The sequence below is a fragment of the Ailuropoda melanoleuca genome, chromosome 7 (genome assembly GCF_002007445.2).
Source record: "Ailuropoda melanoleuca isolate Jingjing chromosome 7, ASM200744v2, whole genome shotgun sequence".
NCBI classification, from domain to species: Eukaryota; Metazoa; Chordata; class Mammalia; order Carnivora; family Ursidae; genus Ailuropoda; species Ailuropoda melanoleuca.
Genome location: NC_048224.1, coordinates 111,074,683 through 111,089,204, shown reverse-complemented (window position 1 = coordinate 111,089,204; position 14,522 = coordinate 111,074,683). Strand labels below are relative to the sequence as shown.

At 37.8% G+C, this 14,522-nt stretch overlaps 1 protein-coding gene across 13 annotated transcripts in view; it reads left to right on the top strand.

Annotated features, from left to right (window-relative positions):
- Window positions 1–14,522, top strand: part of MYCBP2 (MYC binding protein 2) — a 257,559-nt gene that overhangs the window by 240,092 nt on the left and 2,945 nt on the right. For all 13 annotated transcript variants that reach the window (XM_034665322.1, XM_034665323.1, XM_034665327.1 and 10 more), the window contains 9 exons: window positions 598–699; window positions 1,518–1,646; window positions 2,025–2,157; window positions 3,347–3,450; window positions 4,528–4,716; window positions 5,514–5,621; window positions 6,849–7,058; window positions 9,983–10,090; window positions 10,748–10,913. In XM_034665322.1, coding sequence (XP_034521213.1) covers window positions 598–699; window positions 1,518–1,646; window positions 2,025–2,157; window positions 3,347–3,450; window positions 4,528–4,716; window positions 5,514–5,621; window positions 6,849–7,058; window positions 9,983–10,090; window positions 10,748–10,913 — 1,249 coding nt within the window. The remainder of the gene's footprint in view (window positions 1–597; window positions 700–1,517; window positions 1,647–2,024; window positions 2,158–3,346; window positions 3,451–4,527; window positions 4,717–5,513; window positions 5,622–6,848; window positions 7,059–9,982; window positions 10,091–10,747; window positions 10,914–14,522) is intronic.

Sequence of the window (14,522 nt, the reverse complement as noted above, 5' to 3'; positions counted from 1 at the left end):
CCCAGAAAGTTTTAAACTGTTTCTGAGGGCTGTTTTCTAAAGTTTGCTAGACATTTACTTATTTCTGACAAAGTATATACCAGGGTTAGTGCTAAGTGTTTAGGGGCATACAGAGACTTCTGAGGAGCTGCTGTTATCCAGAAGGATTTAATATGTACGCACCTACTCATGGGACTGTGTAAAATCGAACAGTCATTGTGCCACCTTGCTTGGAACGTAGTGCCTCAGGCAGATGACGCTAGATGGGAAAATTTGCAAGAGGCATCGGTACGGTAAATATTCAATATGTAAATTAATTTGCTGGTAGATTGCTTCCTTAGTAGACCAATAAAGGATAATCTTCTATGTCAGGTAAAAACCAGAATGGTTCATCCAGCAGCAGTTAGTAAATATTTGAGTGGCTACCTGTGCGCATGGCCCACACAGCAGTGAGCCCGTGTGCCTGGTACCACATCAGGAAAACTTGAGTGCCACTGTGTTTCCATGTATTTTCAAATTCAGCTGGCATTTATTGAGCTATTATCATGTGTCAGAAAGTCAGTGTTTTGTAAGTCTTTTCTAAAAATTCAGTATTGTAACAGCCTTTCCTTTTAACAGCTCTGGCTTGCTCTAGCTTCACTGTGTGTGCTGGATCAGGACCATGTAGATCGTCTGTCTTCGGGGAGATGGATGGGAAAGGATGGACAGCAAAAACAAATGGTAAGACCAGAATTGCTTTATAAAAATGTATCTTGTTTTTCTTTATAAGTAAGCTCTACCTTAGCATTTAAAAAAAAAAGAAAGAAAGAAAAAGAACCTGCAAGCCAAAATTCCACAATTAGCAGAAAATTGTGTTACATTGCTCACGTTCATCTCACAAGTCTGTTTCACTTAGGGTCCCCCTTCATAGTTTGTTAGGGGCTTTAATTATATGAAAGAGCTTTCCCCTTCTTCTCTGAGTCATGTTTACATCATATTAAAATGTGTTTTTAGCCACACTCTCATTGTATATCTAGATTTTGCTCTAAATGTTATCAGTCTTATGGTAGGAAGGAAATAAAGCAGTAAGAGAGGCACCACCACATACCATTTATTCACAGATACACAGTACTTAAAGTAGGTTTTATAGGTATCCCTAGGTGCACTGCAAGGGAAGACTTTAGAAAGGCCCTTTCAACATTTTCTCACTAATGTTCAAGTTTCAAAATAAATCATTTATTCATTTAGCATACAGAATGTTTGAATATAGCGTACAGAAAGTTTGAACTTAAGAAAGTTTCTTAAGTCATTAATCAAAGTATACATGTTTATTTTATTAGTCATTGAACCTGCTCAGCACATTTATTATCGCATTAGGGGTTTTGAGGGGTTTTTGTACTTAAGTACACTTGCCATAATTCTGTTTAATGTTCAGATTCTAAATTCCTAATAGACTTCAGAACCATAACGTTATTGTTGTGAATAAATTACATTGCATTTGTATGAGCGTCTGCGACGTTCTTGTAAATGTAACGTGACGTGGGAACGCCTTGTTTCAGCCTATGTGTGACAACCATGACGATGGGGAAACTGCAGCCATCATTTTATGCAACGTATGTGGAAATCTATGCACTGACTGTGACAGATTCCTTCATCTTCATCGGCGAACCAAGACTCATCAAAGACAGGTGACAGCTTCTGTCTGTACGGGCGGAGCAGTATCTGAGGCATAGGATACATTCAGTAAATGTTGAAATGAATGGGGGAAGGAGGCTTGCTGTGATGGGAAGAAAGGGACTTTGCAATCAGAGCCTCAGTGGAGTTCCCAGCTGCCTCACTTATCACTGTGTAAATCAAGGCAGTCAGCCAACCTCTCTGAGGCTTAGTTTCCACATTTATAAAAACAGGGCCATTGTCAAGATTCAGGACAAGATTGGAAATGTCCGAAACTTCTTAGAGTGCTTAGTAAATAAAAACTATTATTGTTATTGAGTAATTAAATTTTATACTTCCTCCTTCAGAATGAAAAATAAAATATTTTTCCCTTTTCTTTAATGAAACAATAGGTCTTCAAAGAAGAAGAAGAAGCTATCAAGGTTGACCTTCACGAAGGTTGTGGTAGAACCAAATTATTCTGGTTGATGGCACTAGCGGATTCTAAAACAATGAAGGCAATGGTGGAATTCCGAGAACACACAGGTAGCGGAGGAGGATTTAAGATTGAACCATGCCTGCTGCTTAACGAGATGTTATTTACTTACTGTGAACTACTTAATGTGGATTATTTTGAGTGTATTCTGATAACCATGACATTATTGATCACTGTCTGTATTATATGTATGGGACAATGTCCTGTCGTAGAGAGGGCATTAGACTACAAGACAGGAAACCTGGTTTGTCACTCACTAGCTGTGTTCCCTTGAGCAAGTCTCCAAACACATGGTTTTCCATTTTTGATTTTTTTTCTAAAGTAAGTCTGGTTATATTCTAAGCTTAAATTTACATGGAATCTTACAAATCCTTGATTTTCAGAACCTCTGTAGTCTGCCATTTGTCTGACTGACACAAATTTGTGATGTTGGAGTTGAATGAATATCTGAACAAATTTCACTACATGGGAGTAATTTTTCATGCTACAAGAGCATGGTCTTTTTTTCTCATGATTTATTTCTCCTATAATCTATCAGGGTCATATATTACATTCATAAATGTTCTAATATTGAACCATCCTTGTATTCATGAATTCAGCTATCCTTTTTAAAAATCTATTTTCCTGTAAATATTGCTGAATTCCGTGTATTACTCTTATATTTAGAATTTTTGTATCTGTGTTTTTAAAATGAGCTTGGTCTGCATTTTTCATATCTTCCTGTTCTTTTCCTGTTGTTCTGTTCTTGTTTTATGGATTGTGTTCTTTGTTACTGTTTCAAACATTTAATTTCCCTTTCATATTGCCCTGTCAATGCTAGTGCCTTGGATGGGAATGTTTTTCAAGTGTCATATTTTCTAACAGGTTTTCTTCTATGCCTTGTAATTTTGTCGTTATAGAAATTCTTAAAGGTTTATCTTCTGTGTATTCTTATTTAATTTTGATTATGATATTTTGTTTGGAACTATGCTTTTGGAGCTGGGGATTTGCCATATCTGCTCAACCTGCTATCTGTTTGGCTTCAGATAGGTCTTTAGTTTCTTGTCCCTTTTTTTGTGATTAGTTACTTCATAATTAGCTTACAACCCTTCCACTGTAAAACTGCCAGGCTGATTTCCCAGTGATAGCAACTGATACAAACCTGATTTTCCAGTTGTTGGGGTTTTTTTTATTAGTTGTATTAAAATATATAGAAAATATATTCTTAAGGAATATTTTTCTTTTTCTGCTTGAACCTAGGCAAGCCCACCACAAGTAGCTCAGAAGCATGCCGCTTCTGTGGTTCCAGGAGTGGGACAGAGTTATCTGCTGTCGGCAGTGTTTGTTCTGATGCCGACTGCCAGGTGAGTATGTGGTTAGACAGTCAGGCTATCCCAGGAGGGAATAGCATGTATTCCCTTTTGACACATACACTTCGTATAAATAAGAGAGCTCGGCATCACTTCAGTTTTCTAAATTAATATATTCCCCATGTCAAGAGCTAATGCTTTATCAGAGCTGGAGAGTGGATCAGAATAGTTTCTCAAACCCAAACACACAGTGTGTGTTTATCAGCTACCACTATAATAAATATTTATTGCTTGCTTTTGTGCTAGAAACAGGTTAAAAATCTATGGATTGCATTTCCTTTACCTCTTACATACTTTATTCACTTATTTTCCTATAATCAACTTCCAGTTTTTGAGAGTCCTTCAGTCCTGAACATCCGTACACATATTTCATGCCATCCAAATATTTTCAGTTCCTCAGTTCAGTTAACAAGAACTGATAGGGCCCAGCTAGTGAAAGATACCTGTGTTTTTTATACCCATTTTAATGAGGGGATAGGTGGTGATTGGGAGATTATATATCCAGAAATTTTTTGCTTCATGACTATGCACAAAAATAAATAAATAGATTAAAATTATATTTCACTTTTTATCAGCATTCCCTTTATGTGAAGTGAAATTTTTTTAAATCACATTAAAAGAAAAATTACACACTGAAAATTTTTAAATTAAAATTAAAAAAATTACACACTAAAAAAGTTTGCTAATAATCCTTAAGTTATATTTAAGTAAAGAGTAAAAATAGGGGCACCTGGGTGGCTTAGTCAGTTAACCGTCTGCCTTCAGCTCAGGTCATGATCCCAGGGTCCTGAGATCAAGTCCCGCGTCACATCGGGCTCCTTGCTCAGCAGGGAGCCTGCTTCTCCCTCTGCCTGCTGCTCCCCCTGCTTGTGCTCTCTCTCTCTCACACAAATATATATGTAAAATCTTTAAAAGAAAAAAAAGAATAAAAATAACTTTATTGTTATGTAGTATAGCCTTAATGTGTGTTTCCTGTGGGAAATATCTTAGAAAATTAATATAATGGATATAATTCCTGGGCTGTGTGCCTTTTTTGATATTTTGTATCCCATTATAATTTATCTTTAATAGGAGTATGCTAAGATAGCCTGTAGTAAGACACATCCCTGTGGCCATCCATGTGGAGGTGTCAAGAATGAAGAGCACTGCCTGCCGTGTCTACACGGCTGTGACAAAAGTGCCACGACGCTGAAGCAGGACGCCGATGACATGTGCATGATCTGCTTCACCGAAGCGCTCTCCGCAGCACCGGCCATTCAGGTTGTCTCAGCTCGTAAAGTATTAGACGTGTCTGGAATTTAACATGGGAAATAGAAATAAATCTGCTAAGTAAACAGATCCCAGAACTTCCTACACCATCGGGAGTAGATGTGCCCCGGTATCATCTCCCAGTTTGTTGAAGAGCAAATTCCGTCTCGTTATGTTGTTTCCATTTTGTGTGCTCAGCTTTAATTTGTCATTAATGGGAGCCTGTATAACCAGGAGCTTGTATACAGTGTTCATAAGGGAGGAAAAAATAGTTATCTAGTAACTGCTCTCTTCTCAATTTCCAACACCCAGAATGGTGGCACTATGTAACTCCTGTATACATCGTGGCACACACCCCTATACGTAACGTATATGCCTACGTCTATAATATCAGTGATATTATTGAAGTTACTGTTTGCTAAATATTTTTTTTAATTTGACCACTTGTTTATATTTTCAGTTCTTATGATCCTAAGATAAGTGAATATTCTTCAGAAATAAAGCTTAACTCTTACATCAGTAGTTCTTCTTCCTATGAGATACAAAAGGGAGTAGTTTTAAATTGCTCCCTAACCTGACTTACTCTTTATAAGGTGACGTTAATATGCAAGTGGCAATAAATTTGGAAGAAGCTAAAGACCTAGTTAATAATATTTCATGAATAACAGAGAAGTGCTGAAATTTCCTTGTCCTAAACTTGATTTTTCTCTTATCTGCTTTACTTAGCACCTTCATTGAATAATCTGCCAGTTATTCAAGTGTTTATCACATTTGCTTATATCCCTCTCTTTTTTTTTTTTTAATTTAAGCTGGACTGTAGTCACATATTCCACTTGCAGTGCTGCCGACGAGTTCTGGAAAACAGATGGCTTGGTCCGAGGATAACATTTGGATTTATATCTTGTCCCATTTGCAAGGTATGGAGAGAACCAGAAATTATCTACTTTCTATGTATTTTCATCTTTATCTTCATCTTTCAGAATAAATGTGTCCATATCTCTTGGTGTCCTTCCCAGTGTACTTTTTACCACCAGCTCCCATCAGTTTCTGCTCTTTTCATCCAGGTGATGCCAGAGGATATTATAAGATCCCTTTATTTGTTATAATGCATTTCAAGATACTGTCAATTAAAAGCTGGTTAAATGGAATTAAACATATCGCATCAGAAAATTCATTTAGACATCATCATGCGTTAAAGGGTGTTTGTCACCACTTTCAGACCCTTCAGAGCTCAGATTGCGTGACATGACAGTGGGTGACCACCAAAATGAATGAGCCTGTGGTGCTTATAGGCTCTGGTACCTGCCATTAAGGATGAAGTCTGGGTTTTCATCTTCGTTAAAGATGAAGCCTGAAAACCAAGATTCTTTTAGAATCTTAGGTAAAATAAGGAGAAAATTATTGACATTTTGCCACATCTCTTTAAAGATAGTAAGCAAAGTAGCAACTTGTTTTGGCAAGCCAGTGATGATTAATTTAAAAAAAAATAAAAAACCTTTGTTTAAGAATGTGACTGACAATGCCTTCTCTATTCATTCTTCATTCCTTTTTGTTCTATTAAGTTCTTCCTATTTCCTTCAGATGTGCAGCTTGGTATAAAGGGTATAACATGGAAAGACTTAGCACAATGATTGCTTGGTTAGACTGAGGAACAATCAAAAAGATTGTAGTAATTTGCCCTCTCTTCTCATATGGTGCCACAAAGAAAGGTCACATTTAGGAAATGATATATGAAGATGATGTAGAAAATACTACCTCCTCATTTCTGTCACCTGGTATTCTACCCTTCCCCCAAGGAACCAGAACACACACACAGGGAGTATATCTTATGTGTGGCAGCAAGGCATCCTTTTATTCCCAGAAAAGCTAAGGCAGCCAGAGATACATTTCAGACTCAGGAAATATGAAGCTAATAGAACAGAATTTTTTTGCTTTATGTCCCTGCCCCTGTTGTCTGTGATCTTGGAAAAATGTGGGCTTGTGAGGATTTTACAGGATTATTTCTAAATGGCATTTTATATAGAAAATGTTCACTCTCTGGTTATCTCCTGGCACAGTGCTTGGTTCTTAGGTGTGCATTTAAGTATTTGTTGAATTCATAGATAAATGATGCTGTTAAAGAATGTTCATTTTTTAAATTTCAGAACAAAATAAATCATATAGTATTAAAAGACCTGCTTGATCCAATAAAAGAGCTCTATGAGGATGTCAGAAGAAAAGCCTTAATGAGATTGGAATATGAAGGTCTGCATAAGAGTGAAGCTATCACAACTCCTGGTGTGAGATTTTATAATGACCCAGCTGGCTATGCCATGAATAGATATGCATATTATGTCTGCTACAAATGCAGAAAGGTATGCTATAAATTGTACTAGGAATTTTTAAGAACTAGAGATTACCTATGTGATTAAGAATTGAATTGTATAGGGGCGCCTGGGTGGCACAGCGGTTAAGCGTCTGCCTTCGGCTCAGGGCGTGATCCCGGCGTTATGGGATCGAGCCCCACATCAGGCTCCTCTGCTATGAGCCTGCTTCTTCCTCTCCCACTCCCCCTGCTTGTGTTCCCTCTCTCACTGGCTGTCTCTATCTCTGTCAAATAAATAAATAAAATCTTAAAAAAAGAATTGAATTGTATAATGATATCTAATTCTTACATCTTAAGTCTGAAGTTAAAAATCAGAAAGCTTGATACTACATCTGAAGTTAAATTTTTTTTATTTAATTTGTTTTGGGATTTTTTTTTTAACCTATACAGACTATTTCCAGAGCATGTTATATTTCTGTGCACAAGCTACTTCACATCAGTAATCTGTTTGCCAAATCCAGTTGGTTCTTAAATAAACGTCTCCTACTTGACTCTTTTCACCATTTCCTCATTAAAATTCCTTGGCTTCCAGGACAGCACTCTTGATATCCTTTCTTTCTGGTTGTCTTTTAAATCCTGTATAGGGTTCCTTTTCATTCACCTCTTCCTTACATATTTCATTTCTCAGCACTGTATTTGTGCCTAATAATAACCTCCTTACCTTTGCTGAGCTCCTATATATCCATGTCTTTGCCAAACATCTGTACCATTCTGACCTTCCACAATTCTGGAGATTTAGATACAAATATTTAACTAGTTACTAGACATTTGAATTTCTCAGACATACTTCAAAGTCCTCATGAGGAGTATTAATAATCATCGACTTTGACTCTCTCGTTCTCCAGTCTTTATTTACAAAGTCTTGTCAATTCTGTCTGTAAGTCTGTCTGAGTTCTTTTTCTCTGTTACATCTTCAGCAAGACTAACATTTTCTTTGGTAATTATAGTAGCCTTCTTACTGAGCCCCCCTTTGTGGAGCCCCTAGCCCTTCCTCCATTCCATCCTTTACACTTTCATCGCTACTAGTAGATTATTATTTCTCAACCTCAGATCTGACCTGTCATTTTTCTGCTTATGATCCTATGTAGCCCCATCCATATCTCCAGTCTCATTTCCCAATATGCTACTGTTTGCGCCCCATGCTACAAAATACCGAACAGCTTACAATTCCCCAAACTCGGCCATGTTTGCTCATTCACTGACTCCGTGCCATTGCACAGGCTCTTGCTCTAGTGGAATGCTCTTTCCTACTCCTCCTCTGCATTTTACTCTGACCTGACACCCACCCAAACTGACATGCTCGTATGCATAGCCAGATCTGTCTAATCACACTTCTGTTTCACCTCCTCTGTAAAGTAGTTCCACTCCACACTTCAGCTTCCCACCACATGATTTTGATATCTTACATAACTTCTTTGTAGCACTCTGTGTTTTGCATTATGATTACTGATTCACTTGTCTCTGTACCACTTGATAAGTTCCGTGAGAACAAAGACAGTGTTTCTTCATTTCTCTTTCTCCAGTCCTTGGCACTTATTAGACATTAAGTTAATTGGAGAATGAATAAATGAGTGAAGGAATCTGTAAATGAAATGTGCATAGTCTCCCAATGTAACACAAAGAAAATACAGCTAATGAATGGAAGGCTAAATAGGTAGATAATAAGCAGAAAGGCAGATAAATATACGTATGTTCAGGGCAAGACTAATAGTGTATATTTGTGAAACTTCTATTGTTACAAATAACAAAATATTATTTCTGTGTGTTTAATGTGCTAAACATCATACGTGAATATTGTGTTACCATAGGGATGACAGTCCAACGTCTAGGAAGCCAGGCAGGGAATCTAGAAAAGTGAAATAGCTGGAATAAACAGTAGACCTCAGGACAAATGAAATACTTCTGAGGCCAGATTTAGCTGGTCGACACCCATTTATAACCTCTGTATCCATGGAGCCTGTCTCTTGACGTGTTTTTCTGGTATAGATACTAGATTTATATTGACTTACCTTGTTCATCCTCAAGTATGGATATAGCTTTTTGGCTGTGGGACATGTTGTACATGCAGTTTACCCCAATTATAATTGGCCTCATTTATTTTGTGTCCAGAGCAAATACAGAATTATCTTGGTGGATGGTTTATCATCCACCAAGATAATTTCATTTATTCAAGTGTGTGTATTGGATACTGCTATGTTCTTGCACACAATGTAGCTTTATGAGTAGAGCAGTCTTCTGAGGAATTACCAAATTTCCCTTTCCTTTCTTCTTCTTTTTTTTTTTTTTTTAAGTAATCTCTATGCCCAACATGGGGCTTGAACTCACAACCCCAAGATTAAGAGTCGTATGCTCTACTGACTAAGCCAGCCAGGCACCCCTTCCCTTTCCTTTTTAAAAATTTTTATATGATCAAAATTGATTTTTTTCTGTCCCATTAGCCCCAGGATTCTAATTGTGTACTAATATTTATTTTAGGCATATTTTTTTGTACTACAGTATTAAAATATGGCCATTTCTTAAGCATATTGATCAAAGCAGTACAAGGAAACATTTAATACTGCAAAATGAGAAAAATTACTCAAACTTTGCCCTGAAAAAGCAGTTTCTCGTCATTACTTAATATCTTATTCTTGATATTTATTTGGAATATTATACATTCTTTCGTTATTTTGCTTTGACAGTACAGTGTTTGAACTTCCTGCTGTAAGCATGAGTTTATTCCAGAATTAAAGCAGATTTATTTCATACCCTGATCCGCCCATATAGGCATCTGTTTGGCATTGCAAGGGAGTGTCTAATAGATAATAGTGCTTTCTAAGACCTCCTGATCTTAGTTTCATTATGCTCATACTGTATCTCCCATAGCAAGGTTTTCTTTTTTCCTGCTGTAGTCTAATTGTGTTCTCTGCATAGGCGTATTTTGGTGGTGAAGCTCGCTGCGACGCTGAGGCTGGACAAGGGGATGATTATGATCCCAGAGAGCTCATTTGTGGTGCCTGTTCTGATGTGTCCCGGGCTCAGGTGGGCAGAACATTTTATTAGAAAGAACAGTTTAGAAATGTTAAACCTCTATTTTTTTCAAAAATAATAATATAACTAATGTAGTGGGAATAGTATAGCAGGTTTTTTGCCCAGTGTTTTCTGATGTTTATATGGCAGTGTATAATTTTCCAAATTAATTCATAGATATTATTCTCTTGGATGGTATTTGCATTTTATAATTTTGTCCTCCATGAAATGGTCACCACATTTCAACAAGTAATAAATTTACTTATTTCATTTTCTTAAACCTGCAGCCATACTTTTAGGTTTATCTGACTCCAATGAAATCTTCACAGTACAGTACAGCTGTGAGACTGAGAGGTAGATGAAATACTAACTATTCGATTTGGCTGACCAGGAACAATTCACCAGGAAATTAAGTGTCTTATTTATTAAATTAGATTGGTTCTGATGGATCTGAGATGCAAATTTGGGGCTTTCTCCAGACCCTTTGGGCAAAGCCACACACTTATTCATTAATTTTTTAATGTATCTATCATCAGTTTTTCAGTCAGTTTTGAGAGCTATGTGTACTCGCAAAATAGGAATCACTGAGCTATATGTATATGACTATCTTAAGTGTAATTGAAATAGACTTGCTATAATCTTGTGTCTTTGTGTTTTCTTTTGCTATAGATGTGTCCAAAACATGGCACAGACTTTTTGGAATATAAATGTCGCTACTGCTGTTCAGTGGCTGTCTTTTTCTGTTTTGGAACAACACATTTTTGTAATGCTTGTCATGATGATTTTCAGAGAATGACTAGCATTCCCAAGGAAGAACTACCACACTGTCCTGCAGGTATGCTCTTAATATTTTTAAACGATTGTGATGTATATACTTTCTAGTTTAATGATCACATGATAACTCTGTTCCAAGTGGCAGAACCCCAGTTCAAACTAGCCTAAGAATCAGAGGGAATTTCTTGGCCCTTGTAAGCTTTGACATTCTGAGTGAAGTAGAAAGATCATCATGGTGATGAGGGGTCAGGAGTTGTAATAGAGACAGTTGCCTGGGGAAAGAGAAGAAAGTCAGCTAAAGATCAGTAAAAGAATCACTGTTCGGCACTAAAGGGCCATGTGAAGTTTGAAGTTACAAATTGATAATAGAACCATTTTAAAGGATTTTTGTGATTTTTTTTATTTTTTTTATTTTTGAGAAACCTGGAACCAGTGCCATAAAATGGACAAGTGATTTGATCTAGAATGGCTGGGAATTGGCAGTGTAGTGAGCATCAGAAGGCCAAGGAGTTAAGCCACCAAGAATATGGGAGAAATGATTATGTATGGAGGTCAGGCTGAGAACAATAAGAATATGAAACCAAAAAGAAACTGAAAAGATTGGAAGAGATCAGGAGGCTGGTGGTCCCAGTGAGGTGGGAAGGGAGAGAAGTGGAAGGTGAGGTAAACGTGACCGTAGAAGAGAATTTTACATGAAATGTATCTGAAATTGGTGAAAATACATACAAAAGTACTTAGAGCACAATACACAATTTTGTTAAAGCTGGGAAACACACTCCCATCCACTGCTTATCAGAGTGCAGATGCTAGAACCCTATAGAAAAAGCCATTTGATGGTGCCTCTCAAAATTACAAACACATCAACAGTCCCACTTCTGGGAATATACCTACATATGTGAAGTAAATAAAAAAGGCAAATGTGCAAGGATATTACTTGTAATAATAAAAATCTGTAAACAATCCAAGTACCCAGTAGGAGGGTGGTTAAACACTAAGTACTAGTACCATCAAAAAAGAAAATGATGAGGGCGAAGTTTCTGCGTACTGATCTAGAAAGATGTAGAGACTGTTACATGAAAAATGAAGTTATAGAAAGGGTCTATGGTATGTGGTCTCGTAAGAAAGGGGGAATGAAAATATATACTCATGTTTGCATGTGCATTTAAAAAATACTGGAACAATACACTAGAAATTAATAAAATTAAATAATTATTGGGAAAAACCAGGAAGATGGGTAAGAGATGGGGGAAAGGTGACTTACTGTATACACTTTTTTTTAACATTTTGATTTTTAAACCATGAGAAATAAATTATCCAGAAAGAGAGTAAGTAGGGTTTTTTTGTTTTGTTTTGTTTTGTTTTGTTTTAGTATGGCTGCTTCTATTTGTTCGTGTCAAAAAGAAATTGTTAACACTGTTCCCCCCTAGAAACTTTTTTTTTTTTTAAGTAGATGTAATAGACTTTGAAAGAAGCAAGATCAGAATAATTGAGGCTAAGTATTTAAGATAATGGCCAGAATAAAGATGTGAAACCTAATAGCAGGAGGAGGGTGCTGAGCTGGAGGTGAGCAGGTGAAGGGAGTGAAATGGGGGCAGCATTCGGATCAGGGTAGCTTCAAGGTGGGGTGGGGGGACGGTGGTTACTGAATGAAAGTGGTAAGTCAGTGGTCTGGAAGTAAATGGGAACCAGAAGAGTCAGTCTTGCTTCCCGGCCTTGTGACACCAAGGAGCTCAAGAGATCAGCAGCTTCTAGTTGAGAAAGTTTAGAGGCGAGCAATGTCATCAGGGAAAATCCACATTTTACTTAATGGAAGAAAGCTTCTTCTGTGTTCGGAAACAAAGACAAAACAACAAAACACTAAAAGTAATCAGGAGATTAGCTAGCAATAAGACCAGTATGGTGGAGAACACAGTGGTGGGATCATGACTGAGAGGTTCTGGCCAAGGCAAGGACTCCCCTCACACATTCACAGCATCACCCAGGTCAGCCAGCACAGGGACCTCACCCTGGAAACAGCTGCGAACCAGAGGAAAGAGGCAGGAAAGGATTTAGAGAGATGGCAGAAGGAAGGAATGGACATCAGTCCTGGGCATTTTCACATGTATATTCCTTCTTTTCTTTTCTCTTCTTTCTTTTCTTTACTTTCTTTCCTTTCCTTTCCTTTTCTTTCTTTCTTTCTTTCTTTCTTTCTTTCTTTCTTTCTTTCTTTCTCTGTCTCTCTTTCTCTTGTCTCTCTCTCTCTTTCAAGACTTTATTTATTTATTTATTTATTTGTGAGAGAGGGAAAGCGCAGGTAAACGCACGCACAAGCAGGGGGAGCAGCAGGCAGAGGGAGAAGCAGGCTCCCAGACGATCAAGGAGCCGGATGCAGGACTTGATCCCAGGACTCTGGGATGATGACCTGAGCCAAAGGTAGACGCTTAACCAACTGAACCACCCAGGCGTCCCTCACATGTATTTTCTTACGTAGTTTTTACAACCTATAAGGTAGATGGTGTTATCCCACCTTTAGAAGGAAAGTTAAGGCCTCGAGAGGTTCAGTAGCTGGTCTGAGATCATAATGCTCAGACCAAGGCGTGCTCTCCCAGCCTCTTGCATTCCTTTAATTCATCCATTCCTTTAGAGAACTGGAGTAGAATTAAAGCAGACCCCACAGTGAATTCAGCAGGAAAGAAGGCCATGCATTTTACTTAGAAGGACAGACGGATTGATTCTCTAACCACTGTCAACCCATTAATTCCAATTTTTAATATATGGATGAGGACAAGAGTCCAGATTGAGAAGTTAAAGTAGATAATTCCTCTATTACTTTCTAAAGTATTTACTGACTACCTTTTTTGTGCCAGGATACTTAACCTTCACAGCTCCCTATGAGTTAAATATTGCTGTGCCTATTTTAAAGATGAGGGACCTAAGAATCAAGAAAGATTAAGTTAACTTGGCCTCAGTTTTTTTAGCTGCAAAGTGGGGACGATAGTTCCTGCCTCTGGCTTGTAGAAGATTGAGTTAATACACTAGTACGGTGCCTCAGCAGTAAGCACGCAAATGTCTGCTGGTGTGTTTTCTTTTGTTTTTACTTTTACCGTTGTCATTTTTCACCACCGTGATTAGATTATGAGCTCCTTGAAGATAGGGGCCATGTACTATTCATGTTTACATCCCAAGCACCTGATGTAACACCGTTCACACGTTAGGCACTAAGTAAATATTTGTTGAATAAATGACCCTTTGTTTTCTCCCAGAAAATAACAAGGATTGCAGTTGGCAGGAGCCATCGTTGATGGTGTCATGCACTTGTTAGATCTGCCGTTGAGTGTCCCCCCTCGTGACAACTTCCCCGCCCATCAGGGGGAAGGAGGACTGTCAGTGTGCAGTGTGATTTGGGGTGGGAGGTGCTGATATACGTTATAATTTATAACTGGAATAATTACCTGTCTAGGTTTTAACTGCCACTCTTGTGTCCACTAGCTGAAACTAGCGCCCTCTGAGACAATCGGTCCTCAGTTTGATATTACCCTCATGCCTTGGCCTTCGGCTTCTGTGGAGCTTAATTTTTATTCCTTTATGTGAGGCCACAGTTTGTTGTTGTTCAGTAGTAGTAATAACAACTAACCTTTACTGAGTATATGTACTGTGCCAGGTTAAGAACTTCATAAACACTAGCCTTTTT